The sequence below is a fragment of the Papio anubis genome, chromosome 6 (assembly GCF_008728515.1).
Source record: "Papio anubis isolate 15944 chromosome 6, Panubis1.0, whole genome shotgun sequence".
Lineage (NCBI taxonomy): Eukaryota > Metazoa > Chordata > Mammalia > Primates > Cercopithecidae > Papio > Papio anubis.
In genome coordinates, this window is record NC_044981.1 from 15435456 (window position 1) to 15447862 (window position 12407).

At 43.2% G+C, this 12407-nt stretch overlaps 1 protein-coding gene across 6 annotated transcripts in view; it reads left to right on the forward strand.

The window, feature by feature from the left end:
• JARID2 (jumonji and AT-rich interaction domain containing 2) overlaps positions 1-12407 on the forward strand; it is a 281067-nt gene that overhangs the window by 217962 nt on the left and 50698 nt on the right. For all 6 annotated transcript variants that reach the window (XR_004184202.1, XM_031666928.1, XM_031666930.1 and 3 more), the window contains one exon: positions 6239-6415. Coding sequence is in view for 5 of the 6 variants with exons in the window: in XM_031666928.1 (XP_031522788.1) it covers positions 6239-6415 (177 nt within the window). In the remaining variant the exon portion in view is untranslated. The remainder of the gene's footprint in view (positions 1-6238; positions 6416-12407) is intronic.

The window sequence follows — 12407 nt, forward strand, 5'->3', positions numbered from 1 at the left end:
TGCCTCAGCCGCCCGAGTAGCTGGGATTACAAGGCACCTGCCACCACACCCGGCTAATTTTTTGTATTTTTAGTACCGGGGTTTCACCATGTTAGCCAGGCTGGTCTTGAACTCCTGACCTCAGGTGATCCACCCGCCTCGGCCTCCCAAAATGCTGGGATTACAGGCGTGAGCCACCGCGCCTGGCCGGCGGAGCACTTTCTAAGAAAGCCTCCCTTGTTCTCACCATCCTTACTGGTGTTTCACAGCAGGTTGTAGATGAGCCTTGCTGTGGAAAGGGGAAGGCCTCTTTTTAGAAAGTATTTTCAAGTTGTGAACCGCCTGTCTTCATCTCTCTCTTCGTGTTGTTTTCAACCTTGTAGCTAGCTCCATTCCCATTTTGTGAATCCTGGACCCACAATGAGCTTTTCAAAAGATTGCTTCATCTGACATTTAGAGGATAAAAATTTCCTTAATAAAATGTCTAGATATGAAGCTGACCCCTTATGTGCCAAGATCTGTTAAGTTACAAGCTATTTTTAATGAAAAATTTAAAAACACACTGTTCTGTTTATTGGGGTTTTTTTTTGTTTTTTTTTTTTTTTCTTTCAGACAGAGTCTCACTCTTGTCACCCTGGCTGGAGTACAGTGGTGCAGTTTCAGCTCACTGCAACCTCTGCCTCCCGGGTTCAAGTGATTCTCCTGCCTCATCCTCCCTAGTAGCTGGGATTACAGGCATCTGCCACTGTGCCCAGCTAATTTTTATATTTTTTAGTAGAGATGGCCAGGCTAGTTTCGAACTCCTGGCCTCAGGTGATCCGCCTGCCTTGACCTCCCAAAGTGCAGGGATTACAAGCATGAGCCACCTTGCTCGGCCTGTTCTGTTTTCAAATACGTCTGCTAGAGTTTCTACCGACTCAGCACGATGTAATGACGTAATTCATCCATTAACCCATTCCCTACTGAGGAATATGCAGTAGTTTTTCTCCAGTGATAAACACCCTGGTCTGCTGTGTGTCTTTGAGGGGTTTGAAATATCCTTTCCTTCATCCTGTTTGTATCCAGCAGATTCTTCCTCCTCTGCATTTATTTTTAAAAGAGATAATCAAGCTTGTATCTAGGTAAAGAAGAAATAAATGCTCTTTATGTAAATGTCTTAATTGTAGTTTCTAAGATGCTTTGTGTCTTACACATTTGAGGTTGTTATTGAGCTGTTACTTCATTCAGTCCTTTTCTATCACTGAGATCATTCTTACTTTCCCATGAAATATGAGATGATCTTACTGCATTTGTCTCAGTGAGAGAAAAAGAACCCACTTTGGCCTCATTTTTGCCCGTTCTGTGGCTTCTCTGGGTCTGGAATGACAGTTTGACCCCTCTGCGATTTTCAAGTGGACATGCCAGCAGGATTCTTAGAGGGATTTATAGCAACCGCGTGGTGACAGAGCATTGGCATGTGCAGCGTTAGACTCTGTTGGCTTTATTCTTTTGTACCTACTTCAGTTTGTCTATGAGGTTAATGAGATGGACAGGTTTGAGGGTGCCTGGCCAAATTCTGGATGTCTGTTCCTTCCAGGGGAAACGTCGATTGTTCGTGGGTGCTCCTGCTGGTGGATGGGGGATGGATTGGCAGTTGCCCTTGGTGGATGATGCCTAGGAGGACAGTCAGGTCATGTGCAGGCTGGCGGGGGTGGCGGCCGGGGGGGACGGCAGTGTTGTCCTTGTGGGTTACCCACCAGTGAGAAGAAGGGGTACAAACTTAACCTCTGAACTAAGGGCACTTTGGTGATGGTGAACCGACCTCCTCTCCTGGAGTTCCTTTTTATTCTGCTTCAATCCCTCTCCTATACTTTCCCTTTTCCAAGTCTTCTTTCTTCCAACGTATTACCTCCTGATTCCCCGTTTGATTTACGAATCCTTCATTACCCATTTTTCTTTGTTGATACTTGACCTTTAGATCCAGACCAACGTGCCAATCATCTGAATAGAAGCAGAATCATCTTCTGGGTTGAAAACAATCCGTTTTTCCTTGTCCCCATATGTAGGAGAAATGGTGTTCTTTCCCACCTCTGACTTCAGGACTAGTTCCGTCAGAGGGACTTAATATTGTTAGAAGGTTTTACTTTGAGAGCAAGTTCCTCAGAATTGCCCTTATTCCTCACTGGTCTTCTATTTCTAATCTTACATTTCTTCTATTTTAGCCCCTCACTTTCTTTCCCAGTACTCAGCAGGTCACATCACCTATTTGTTTTTGTGGAGGAGCCATTAAAACAAATCCATTCATAAGATTGGTTGTTTTCTGCTTTTGTTAAAAAATTATCATCTATGGGCTGGGCATGGTGGCTCACTCCTGTAATCCCAGTGCTATGGGAGATCAGATGAGAAGATCATTTGAGGTCAGGAGTTTGAGACAAGCCTTGGCAATATAGCGAGACCCCATTCCTACAAAAAATGAAAAAATTATCTGGGTTTGGTGGTGTGCACCTGTAGTCCGAGCTTCAGGAGGCTGAGGTGGGAGGATCACTTGCAGCCAGGAGGTCAAGGCTGTAGTGAGTCATGATCACACCACTGCATTCCAGCCTGGGTGACAGAGTGATTCCTTGTCTCAAAAACAATATATTATCCTTTGTGGATACCAACGAAGTCTGGATGCTGAACTGAGCGTCTAGATGTTTTCTCCGTTTTAGTTCTTTGCAACATAAACTCAATCCTCACCCTTTCTCTCAGCATCTTGAGTGTGAGGAATGTGATAGTTGCTTCATGCTGCTTCTCTAATGTTTGAGTTTTTAAAAAATCCTCAACAGATCCTGTTAAGTGGAAGTTAATTCCTTATTTCTAATGTGCTTTACATGGGTTTTTACCTGATTCTCTTTGAATCTTACAATATTTTTATTGGATCTTATTGCTGTATTTTCTTCTTTTTTGAGACAGAGTCTTGTTCTCTTGCCCAACCTGGAGTACAGTGGTGTGGTCTCAGCTCACTGCAACCTTTGCCTCCAGGTTCAAGTGATTCTCCTGTCTCAGCCTCCTGAGTAGCTGGGATTACAAATGTGCATCCCCATTTGTATTGTTAGTTTTTGTATTTTTAGTAGAGACGGAGTTTCTCCATATTGGCCACGCTGGTCTCGAACTTCTGACCTCAGGTGATCCACCGCCTCGGCTTCCCAAAGTGCTGGGATTACAGGCATGAGCCACCGCGCCCGGCCTTATTGCTGTATTTTTATATTGCTCCCACATGGCCTCATTTGTGGAGTTTATTGCCTTTGCAACTGAGGGGAGAGAGGAAGGCTGGAGGGGTGATGGCTCTCCTCTTGAAATACATGCCTGTAACTTTTCAGTCCTTCCTGCTCCTCCTGTTACTGTTTCCCTCTAACAAATGGTTGAATTGGCTGCAGAAGTTACTATAAGAAAGATCTACACAAGAACCTGCTGTTTTTATACCGTTCCATCGTTTGGATTTCAGCTGCTAGTCATTGCTTCCAAGATACAATATAGGAAGACTGTGCTTTAAAAGAAATTAAGCATGGCTATTTTTATCTGGAAGGAACTATTTAACCTTTTAAAAGAGGGAAATTTAATGGCAGAGTCTAAAACTTACAAGTTCTTTCCTAATAGTATGACTGACAGCATATGTTAGATCAATAGTAAAATGATTTGAACATTTTTTGAGGGCTGTACTTACTCTTGCATTTTCTTTTTTTTTTTTTTTTTTTTTTTGAGACGGAGTCTCACCCAGGCTGGAGTGCAGTGGCGCGATCTCGGCTCACTGCAAGCTCCGCCTCCCAGGTTCAGGCCATTCTCCTGCCTCAGCCTCCGAGTAGCTGGGACTACAGGCGCCCGCCACCACGCCCGTCTCTACTTTCGTATTTTTAGTAGAGACGGGGTTTCACCATGTTAGCCAGGATGGTCTCGATCTCCTGACCTCGTGATCCGCCCACCTCGGCCTCCCAAAGTGCTGGGATTACAGGCTTGAGCCAGCATTTTCATAAATACGTGTAAAGGTAGATTTAGGGAGGACGGATCAACAATGTTGTTATAGTTGACTATGTAGATAACCTGTCTATACACACGAATGGTGATACTGTACTGAAAATCATGCTAATTAGCCTCCTGTTTTCCTAGTCAGTCTTGTACTAACTGTAAAACCATTTGGACTGAGCGTATATTTTGGTCCAGTGGAAATGGGGGTAGATATTTTTTTCTCTAACTCCTGACTCTTTATTTTACTCCCTCTTCTATTTGATTTTCCCCAAAGTCTGTGTCAGGTTTAAGAACCTTCTTTCTGTCCAGAATCTACTTCTAAATGGAGACAATTAAGGGGAGGGGAACAAAACATCAAAATGGCTTTTGTGAGACCAAGTTGAAATCTTCTATCTACAGAGGGTCTTTCTGCTGACTACATCCCTTTGAAGTTGCATATCCAGTCAGTGATGTGGTTCACATAATTTGGGGGATTTTGAACATTGGTAGGTCATGAAGATGCCTGTAGGAAAAGGAAGGGGTTGAAGGTCCCACGTACTCTTTGCATTTTGGGGAGATGGATGCTTGGTTTGCCATTTCAGCTCCTGATACTGCTCATTTTCCATTTCCTTGTCACTGAGCATATAGTTCCAAAGCTGGACAGAAATGGTTTTAACTGTGTGTTTACACCTTGCGATCTTTGAGATCTCTATTTAGATAGGAGAGTGAATTGGTGATTTGTCTCTTCATTGATGTTACCAGAGTGTTTTTAGCTCATTCATAGGCAGGCAGGCAAGAGAAGACATGAATTTCCTATTTAGTTCTTTTACTATTATCTGAAGGGGATTTTGTTTGTGTTTTAGAAGCCTCTGGTTCCAAATAATGTACGAATGACTTGATTGTATCTCCTGAATTGCCTTTGTTTGATAAAGAAGAACTATATTGTGCTTTTTTTTTTTTTTTTTAAAAAGAATATTGAGCCTAAGCGTGGGCATGGGGGCTCACGCCTGCAATCCCAGCACTTTGGGAGGCCAAGGCAGGAGGATCGCTTGAGTCCAGAAGTTTCAGACCAACCTGGGCAACATAGCAAGACTCCATCTCTACAACAATTATAAAAAATTAACTAGGTGTGGTGGTGCGCCTGTAGCTCCAGCCTACAGGATTGCTTGACCCCAGTAAAGGGTGCGGTGAGCTGTGATTGCACCACTGCACTCAGCTTGGGCAACAGAGCCAGACCCTGTCTAGAAAAGTAATGATATTGAGCTTGTTTTTTTGTTACTTTAAAATCCGGAATGAGAACCTTTGAGGATGCAAGGTTAAGATGTAAAAGTGTAAGGGTGAGGAGGTCGGTTTTCATGTTGGGAGGTTTATTTTTTCATTTTTTATTTCAAATTCAGCACTTTTACTTAGTGCAGCGTAGGAATTTATTTGGGTAATTTTGCATCCAGTTAACCTAATCAGGACATCAAAGTAGCTTCCAAAACCATTGGAGTTTGGGGAACTCGTATCCACCATTCATTCCTAATGAATACAACACAGTGATTTTATACAATGAAATGTTATATTCCATTTTTACTTCTAGCTTCTCTAATCGTCTTTTCTTTGATTTTTTTTTTTTTTTTTTTTTTTGAGACGGAGTCTCGCTCTGTCACCCAACCTGGAGTTCAGTGACCGGATCTCAGCTCACTGCAAGCTCCGCCTCCCAGGTTTACGCCATTCTCCTGCCTCAGCCTCCCGAGTAGCTGGGACTGCAGGCGCCCACCACCGCGCCCGGCTAGTTTTTTGTATTTTTTAGTAAAGACGGGGTTTCACCGTGTTAGCCAGGATGGTCTCGATCTCCTGACCTCGTGATCCGCCCGTCTGGGCCTCCCAAAGTGCTGGGATTACAGGTTTGAGCCACTGTGCCCGGCCAATTTTTTTTTTTTTTAAAGTCTATTAATTTAGAGTAATCTCCTTCCTCAGCCGTGGGTAGGTGTTTTTATTTTATTATTTTTTTGTTCCATCCTTGGAGGTGTTTTTGTTTTTTTCTCAAGAGATATTCAGATGCGATTTTAAAAATCCTGATTTGTTCTGTTTTGCATCTTCTTCCTGCTGGGGGATTTTGCTTGAAATACGTTCAAAAGACGCAGATGATCTTGGGAGTATTTGAAAAATAAATTTAAAATGGCAGTAGAGATCAGTTGCTTTGTTTTTTCTCCTCAGTTTTGAGGCTTTAGGTTTAGTCTTCATTGTGGTATTCCTTCCGGAAAGGGTGAGGGTCAAGGCCTGTGTTTATGAGCTATTTTTCTTATTCCACCAGGTTCTCCTGCGCTGCCCAACAGCATGGTGTATTTCGGAAGCTCTCAGGATGAGGAGGAAGTCGAGGAGGAAGATGATGAGACAGAAGACGTCAAAACAGCCACCAACAATGCTTCATCTTCATGCCAGTCGACCCCCAGGAAAGGAAAAACCCACAAACATGTTCACAACGGGCATGGTAGGTCCACCATTGAACTTGGATAACAAAAAATCTAAAGCGCCTGGTGAGAGCTGGAAGAGAGCCTCTGCTGAGAAGAGATGAGATGAAGGCAAAGCTCGTTCTGGGTGCTTCTCCAGGGCCAGATACTTCATGGGCAAAGGGATTATTAGTATAGTTTAGTGTAGTCCAGGGTGTTCTAGGTGAGCGCAGATACTCTGATGTTGTGGAGATGATGGTAGATTCTATAAGAACTGCAGATGAACAGGCATCGGAACAGGAAAAGACCATATCTACATGGGGATGGTCAAGAGTTGGTGAAACAATACCTGTGCCCCCCTTTAATTACTAACGTGATTTTGGCAGGTAGCTATGGTGTAGGAAGAAAACTATCATTCCTCCTATGGAATTGCACATCCATTCTGAAGTGGACTAATTTTCCCCTTGCGTGTATAGTGTGGAGGAGGAGGAGAAAAGGCAGGAGCAAAAGCTTGGGTATCACAGCGAGGAAACTCATCTTATATGAATAAGTTGGTTATAGAAAGCGCCTACTGGTTTTTCTTTCTTTCTTTCTTCTTCTTCTTCTTCTTTTTTTTTTTTTTTGAGATGGAGTCTCACTCTGTCGCCCAGGCTGGAGCACAGTGGCACGATCTCAGCTCACTGCAAGCTCCACCTCCCGGGTTCATGCCATTCTCCTGCCTCAGCCTCCCGAGTAGCTGGGACTACAGGCACCCACCACCACGTCCAGCTCATTTTTTGTATTTTTAGTAGAGACGGGTTTCACCGTGTTAGCTAGGATGGTCTCAATCTCCTGATCTCGTGATTCACCCACCTCAGCCTCCCAAAGTGCTGGGATTACAGGCGTGAGCCACCGTGCCCAGCCGCCTAGTGGTTTTTCAATAGAGAAGTGACCTAAATGGAGTTGTGCCCCGAAAACATAAAGCTGGCATCGGTGATGAGGACTTCTTAAAGGGAGATAACTTGAAGAAGGGGAAATGCACAGTGAGGTTGTAATTGTAGGCAATTCCCTGACCAAAGTAACAAGGGTTACTAAACATCGGTTGTCCAGTAGACATTGGAGGATGTAGAATAGGTATAAAAATGAGTGATTTCAGAGGCAGCACAGTGGTAGCCCTGAACTAATTGGAATTGCACTGAGTTGGGGAATAAGTGTAAGAAAAGAGGAAAGAAGCTGGGCATGGTGGCCAGCACTTTGGGAGGCCGAGGCAGGTGGGTCATGAGGTCAAGAGATCAAGACCATCCTGGCCAACATGGTGAAGCCCCGTCTCTACTAAAAATACAAAAAATTAGCTGGGCATGGTGGCACGCACCTCTGGAACTCGAGAGGCTGAGGCAGGAGAACTGCTTGAATCCAGGAGGCGGAGGTTGCAGTGAACCGAGATTGTGCCACTGCACTCCAGCCTGGGCAACAGAGTGAGACTGTCTCAAAAAAGAAAAGGAAAGAAAGAAAGAGGAGGGAAGCAAAGAGAGTGGGAGTCAGGAGGTATGGCTGTTTTCTGTTGCCCTTCTATCAGCTACTCCACTAGACTTATTTTACTTAGGACCCACTGAGACCCTGTAAGATAGAGAAGCCTTGCCTACAAATGGTAGAAAATCAGTGCTGTCTGTAAGTGATTGAGTCAAAGGAATGCTGCTCATTTTTCTCCTTGGTGCCTGTGCACTGAACCGTCATTTGCCTTCTGGATTCACTGGGAAGTAGAGGCTCAGAACAAGCACAGCTTAGACATGATTGAAATCTCTGTCTAGCTTTCATTATTGTTGGGCCTTTCCACTCTGTCCACTTAACAATTGTTCATCTGGCTTGCCTCTTGCTTTTGATTGTGTTTAGGTGACACGTATGCATAGTAGAGGGTGCGACGTCTTTTTAAGGACTTGTGGTTTAATTGGGGAGATGGAGTAAATACAAAATGTAACCACATTTTAACCTTGTGGGAAAAGGTTGTTACTTGCAGCTGTAGTCATCAGGGCATCAGGATGGTTGGAAGAGACCTGCATATGTACATTGGAATACAGGTATTAGTGTACAGATGTAATTTCTAAGGAGGAAGAATACCGCAAACAGAGTGATGCAGAATATTGCCTGTACTTGGGACTGTTGCCTGTTGTTCCGCTAGTGTGGACGTCTACTCTTTGGTGACCTGGAAAGACCCAGGTGAATTTATCTGACGTCTTGATCAGTTGAGTTAATCTCGTGTATACTAGTACAGTTGCACTGGGGTCCCTAACTCCTTTATTTTCCAGAGTGTTTGGGCTTGATGTAGAGACATGGGATTCACATGCTGATTTTTCTCATGGATTCAGTTTTTAATGTTAATAATCATCATCTGCATGGATCTTAGTTATGTGCAGGGGCAGTGACTATCTGGCAGCACATTACATGGAGTGTATGAAAGAAGGGGATAGAATGAGGGTGACAGGATAGGCTGAGCTCTCACCTAAAGGAGGGCATAATGATTCTATGTTGACCACTGTCATTGCCACTAGGAGTCAAGGAAAGTGTAACTATCTGTAGATACATATCTGTATGCATTTACACAGATAAACTTCTGAGTTTCAAAAATCTTAGGAGATTCTACTTTTCCATTTTTTATTAAAAAATTTTTTTTAATACTTGTTAATTCAGATATTTCCAGAAACATTGTTGGGATGTTTTTGTCCCCGAATGAATTTTGATGTAGGATAGTGTGTATCCTGGCTGCAGGCTGGGAGGACTAGGTGGAATGAGTGATCTTGGGTAAGCAATGACACACCCACCTCCTACTGCCTTTTCTGAGTTGTGTCCTTGCCCACCCTCGTGATTCTCTTCCTCCCTGTCTCTTCTGTCGTCCTTTCTTTTACAATAGAGTCACAGCATCAGATAGAGGAGCTGCAGGAAGCATACCCAGACCATCTGGGTTTAGGCAGGGGACTAACTCTACTGAAACTTATAAACCTTTCTGTGCTTCCTTTTCTGAGACTTGTAGATAACCAAACTGAAAGGCCCGTCTCACATCCCTGAGCAGCTGGCTTATAGCTTTAGTTAGATTGACATCATCTGTGATTAGCCCTGCCCCCAACCTCCAAGCTTCTACCATTTTGATTATGTTGTATTTGAGTTGTGAATGGGTTTTCTTTGATTTCAACCCAGCAGAGTCCCAGAACTACCATCTTGGGAGAATCCATGAGGCTGTGCAATCTGTTTGCCTTCATCTAAACTTCAGGGGAAGTTTGATGGGGGAATTCTTATAGGCCCAAGAGACCTGTATTTAGATCTGTCCAGACTGCAGTCCTTCCTGCTGTCCCATTCTGTTGTCCGAAGTCCCCAGCCATTTCCCTGTTCAGTCTTGTTAGGCCTGCCGGTTCCTGGAGCAGGCACTCACTTCCTGGCATGTCCTCTGCCATTTAGTTCACTGCTCTTCAGCAGCATCGTAGGAAAGTTTTAATCCTAGTCTGAGGTTTTCTTTTTATTGCTACCCCTGGGCATTTTTTAGATCTTAACTTGGTCAGAAAAATTCCATTTCCTATGGGGTGTTCAAAAGACCAAGCAAGTCAAAGAGACACAAGCATGAAACCAACCCTGCTAGAATTTTTCCTATAGAATTTGTGAGTTTTTAGCAAGTCTGAATACCTGTAAGTGTTAGGAAAGATTTCATGTTTACATGTTCTCGAAATTACTGTATTTGTAGAGGATTTGGAGAGAGCGCAAACTCATTTTATTGTGATAAGTGCTGAAACATAATCATAGAATCTTTGCCATATTAACAATGGTGAATGATATTAACCATTTATGGAGTTACCTTTTCTGTCCTAAATCAAATAAGATTAACTTCTGTGTAAATGAGAAAAATGTAAGCCCCTGTGCTTACCTAAGCGTTCTGGAAGATAGCACAGATGAACACGGCAATAGGATCTACCCACAAGGAGCTAATGGGATATGATGTCTCCTGGCACATCTGTCAGAAATGTCGGAAGACAATCAGGTCTATCCGTGTGTTTCTCCTGATGAAATAGGTTTCGGTGTCTCATTCTTGTCATTCCCTGTCACTTGGTGATGCTACCTGGGTGACTTGTATCCCTTGTCTTCTGGTGTGTGTGCGCCGCTCCCCCCCAGCCCTTGTTTCCTGCCACCCAACTCACACCCATATACCAAGGTCCTTAAGGTGGGGTGGTGTGGGGCAGGGGCTGTTGGCTGTAAGCAGCTTAGATACTCCAGTGATCGTTGGGGCTCCATTAAGAAAGACATTTTGTAGTTTCTGTGTATGTTTATGGGTTTTGTGTATTTGTTGTCCCTTTGTAGGCATCTGAGTACCAAGTCTTTTGTGAAGTCATATGAAAAGAAAAAATCCCCACAGGCCACTACCTGGGATATAGGTCTCTGCGGAGTCCTTCCTGCTGTTGCCACATGGCTTGAATGGCCTTGGAAGGCAAAGAGTAACAATCCACAGGATGTCAGTGATTCCTTCTGACGCCAGCGGAGGGAATGGAATAAAGCCAGCTTAGTAATATACAGGCCCCTTGGAATGCTCCTCCGATTTCAGATGACCCAGGGGAACATGCTGGTTTCATGAAACCAAAGTCAGCTTTGAAGAAAGCTAATGTCAGCCTCAGGTTCAGGCAGTATTGTAGAAAAACACTGAGCTCTCCGTAGCTGGCTAGCTGTGCTGCCTTCCCCAGTCTGTTTTACATCCGCTGTTATATTAAGATGGATGACAAGGAAACAAACTGACGTCAGTTTATTAAAGGAAACACTTGTGACGTTGGGAGTAATCCCTCAGGCAAGAGATACTAATTGAACGTAAGAGTATTTCTGAAGTTATTGTTTTCAACAGCAGAGAAGGAAATTATTGATCATCTCATCCAAAATTGATAAAAACCAAAGTGTAGCATTCTTTCAAAATTAAACATTCTCAGCTGTGGAATATTCTCATGCCCAACATTGCTACTTCCTCAGCCATTTCTAGATAATGCTGTGTTGCTCAATATGCATATTTGTTGTTATTTTTGTCTGTTCATTTCCTAGGAATGTCTTTGCCACCATTGAACAGTCATCAGGAACTTAGTTGCATGCCTGTTTTTAGCTACTTGTTTTGTTAGCTGTGTGTTCTTGGGCAAGGCATTTACTTAGCTTCTTTGATTCTTAATTTCTACTTCTGTGAAATCAGCATGATAGAGTAGATTAGCATTCATGTGTCCATTCATTGATTCATTTATATCCCAGCATAAGGAAACAATGAAGCTGTATCATGGGCAACAGTAGAGCCATTCAGATCTCTAATGGTGGATGCCAGCCATTGTCATATGTTCAAGGAAAATGACATTTCCAAGATCACTATTCAGCTGGGTGAAGGTTCCCATCTAAAATTTCGTCCCTGTAATCCATTCTTCTTTCCCTGAGATAATAGTGACTTGTCCAGATTAAAATATTTATATTCCATCCTGTCTTCAACCCCATTCACATTGCTGTCTATACTTTGTCTTCATTCTCTTATAACCCTTAGGAAAACTGGTGTACTGTTGCATCCTCCAATCAGAGGTTGAGTTGTTGAAAGTCAGTACCAATCCCAGTCGACACCAGTGGTTTACACAAGAATCCTCCAAGTGGTCAGACTGCTGGGATCACCTAGAGCTTTGTTTTCATGTGTAATAAATACAGACCAAATTTTGGCAACAGTTCCCATGGCAGCTAAAAGTTCTTTTCTGCAGAAGTTCACTGAGGTCCATGTCTCTGTAAGTTTAGAGCAGAATTCCTAGAAATTTCTTATAATGAGATTTCATTATGGGTATCCGTCAGTCATCAAAGGGAGTATCTATTTAAATGTGACATAAGATAAAATGAAACAGATCTTCCTACAGAGGGTTCCTCGCAATAAAAAGGCAATCAGGCACCAATGCCTTGCAAATATAATCAAGCTTGGAGCTCTGCAGGTGCTGTCAGAAAAGAGGTTAGCAATTTTCTGAACCTGAAAAAGGCATCTTCTGAACAGACAGAGGAAAGAGACTCAGACAGAGGAAA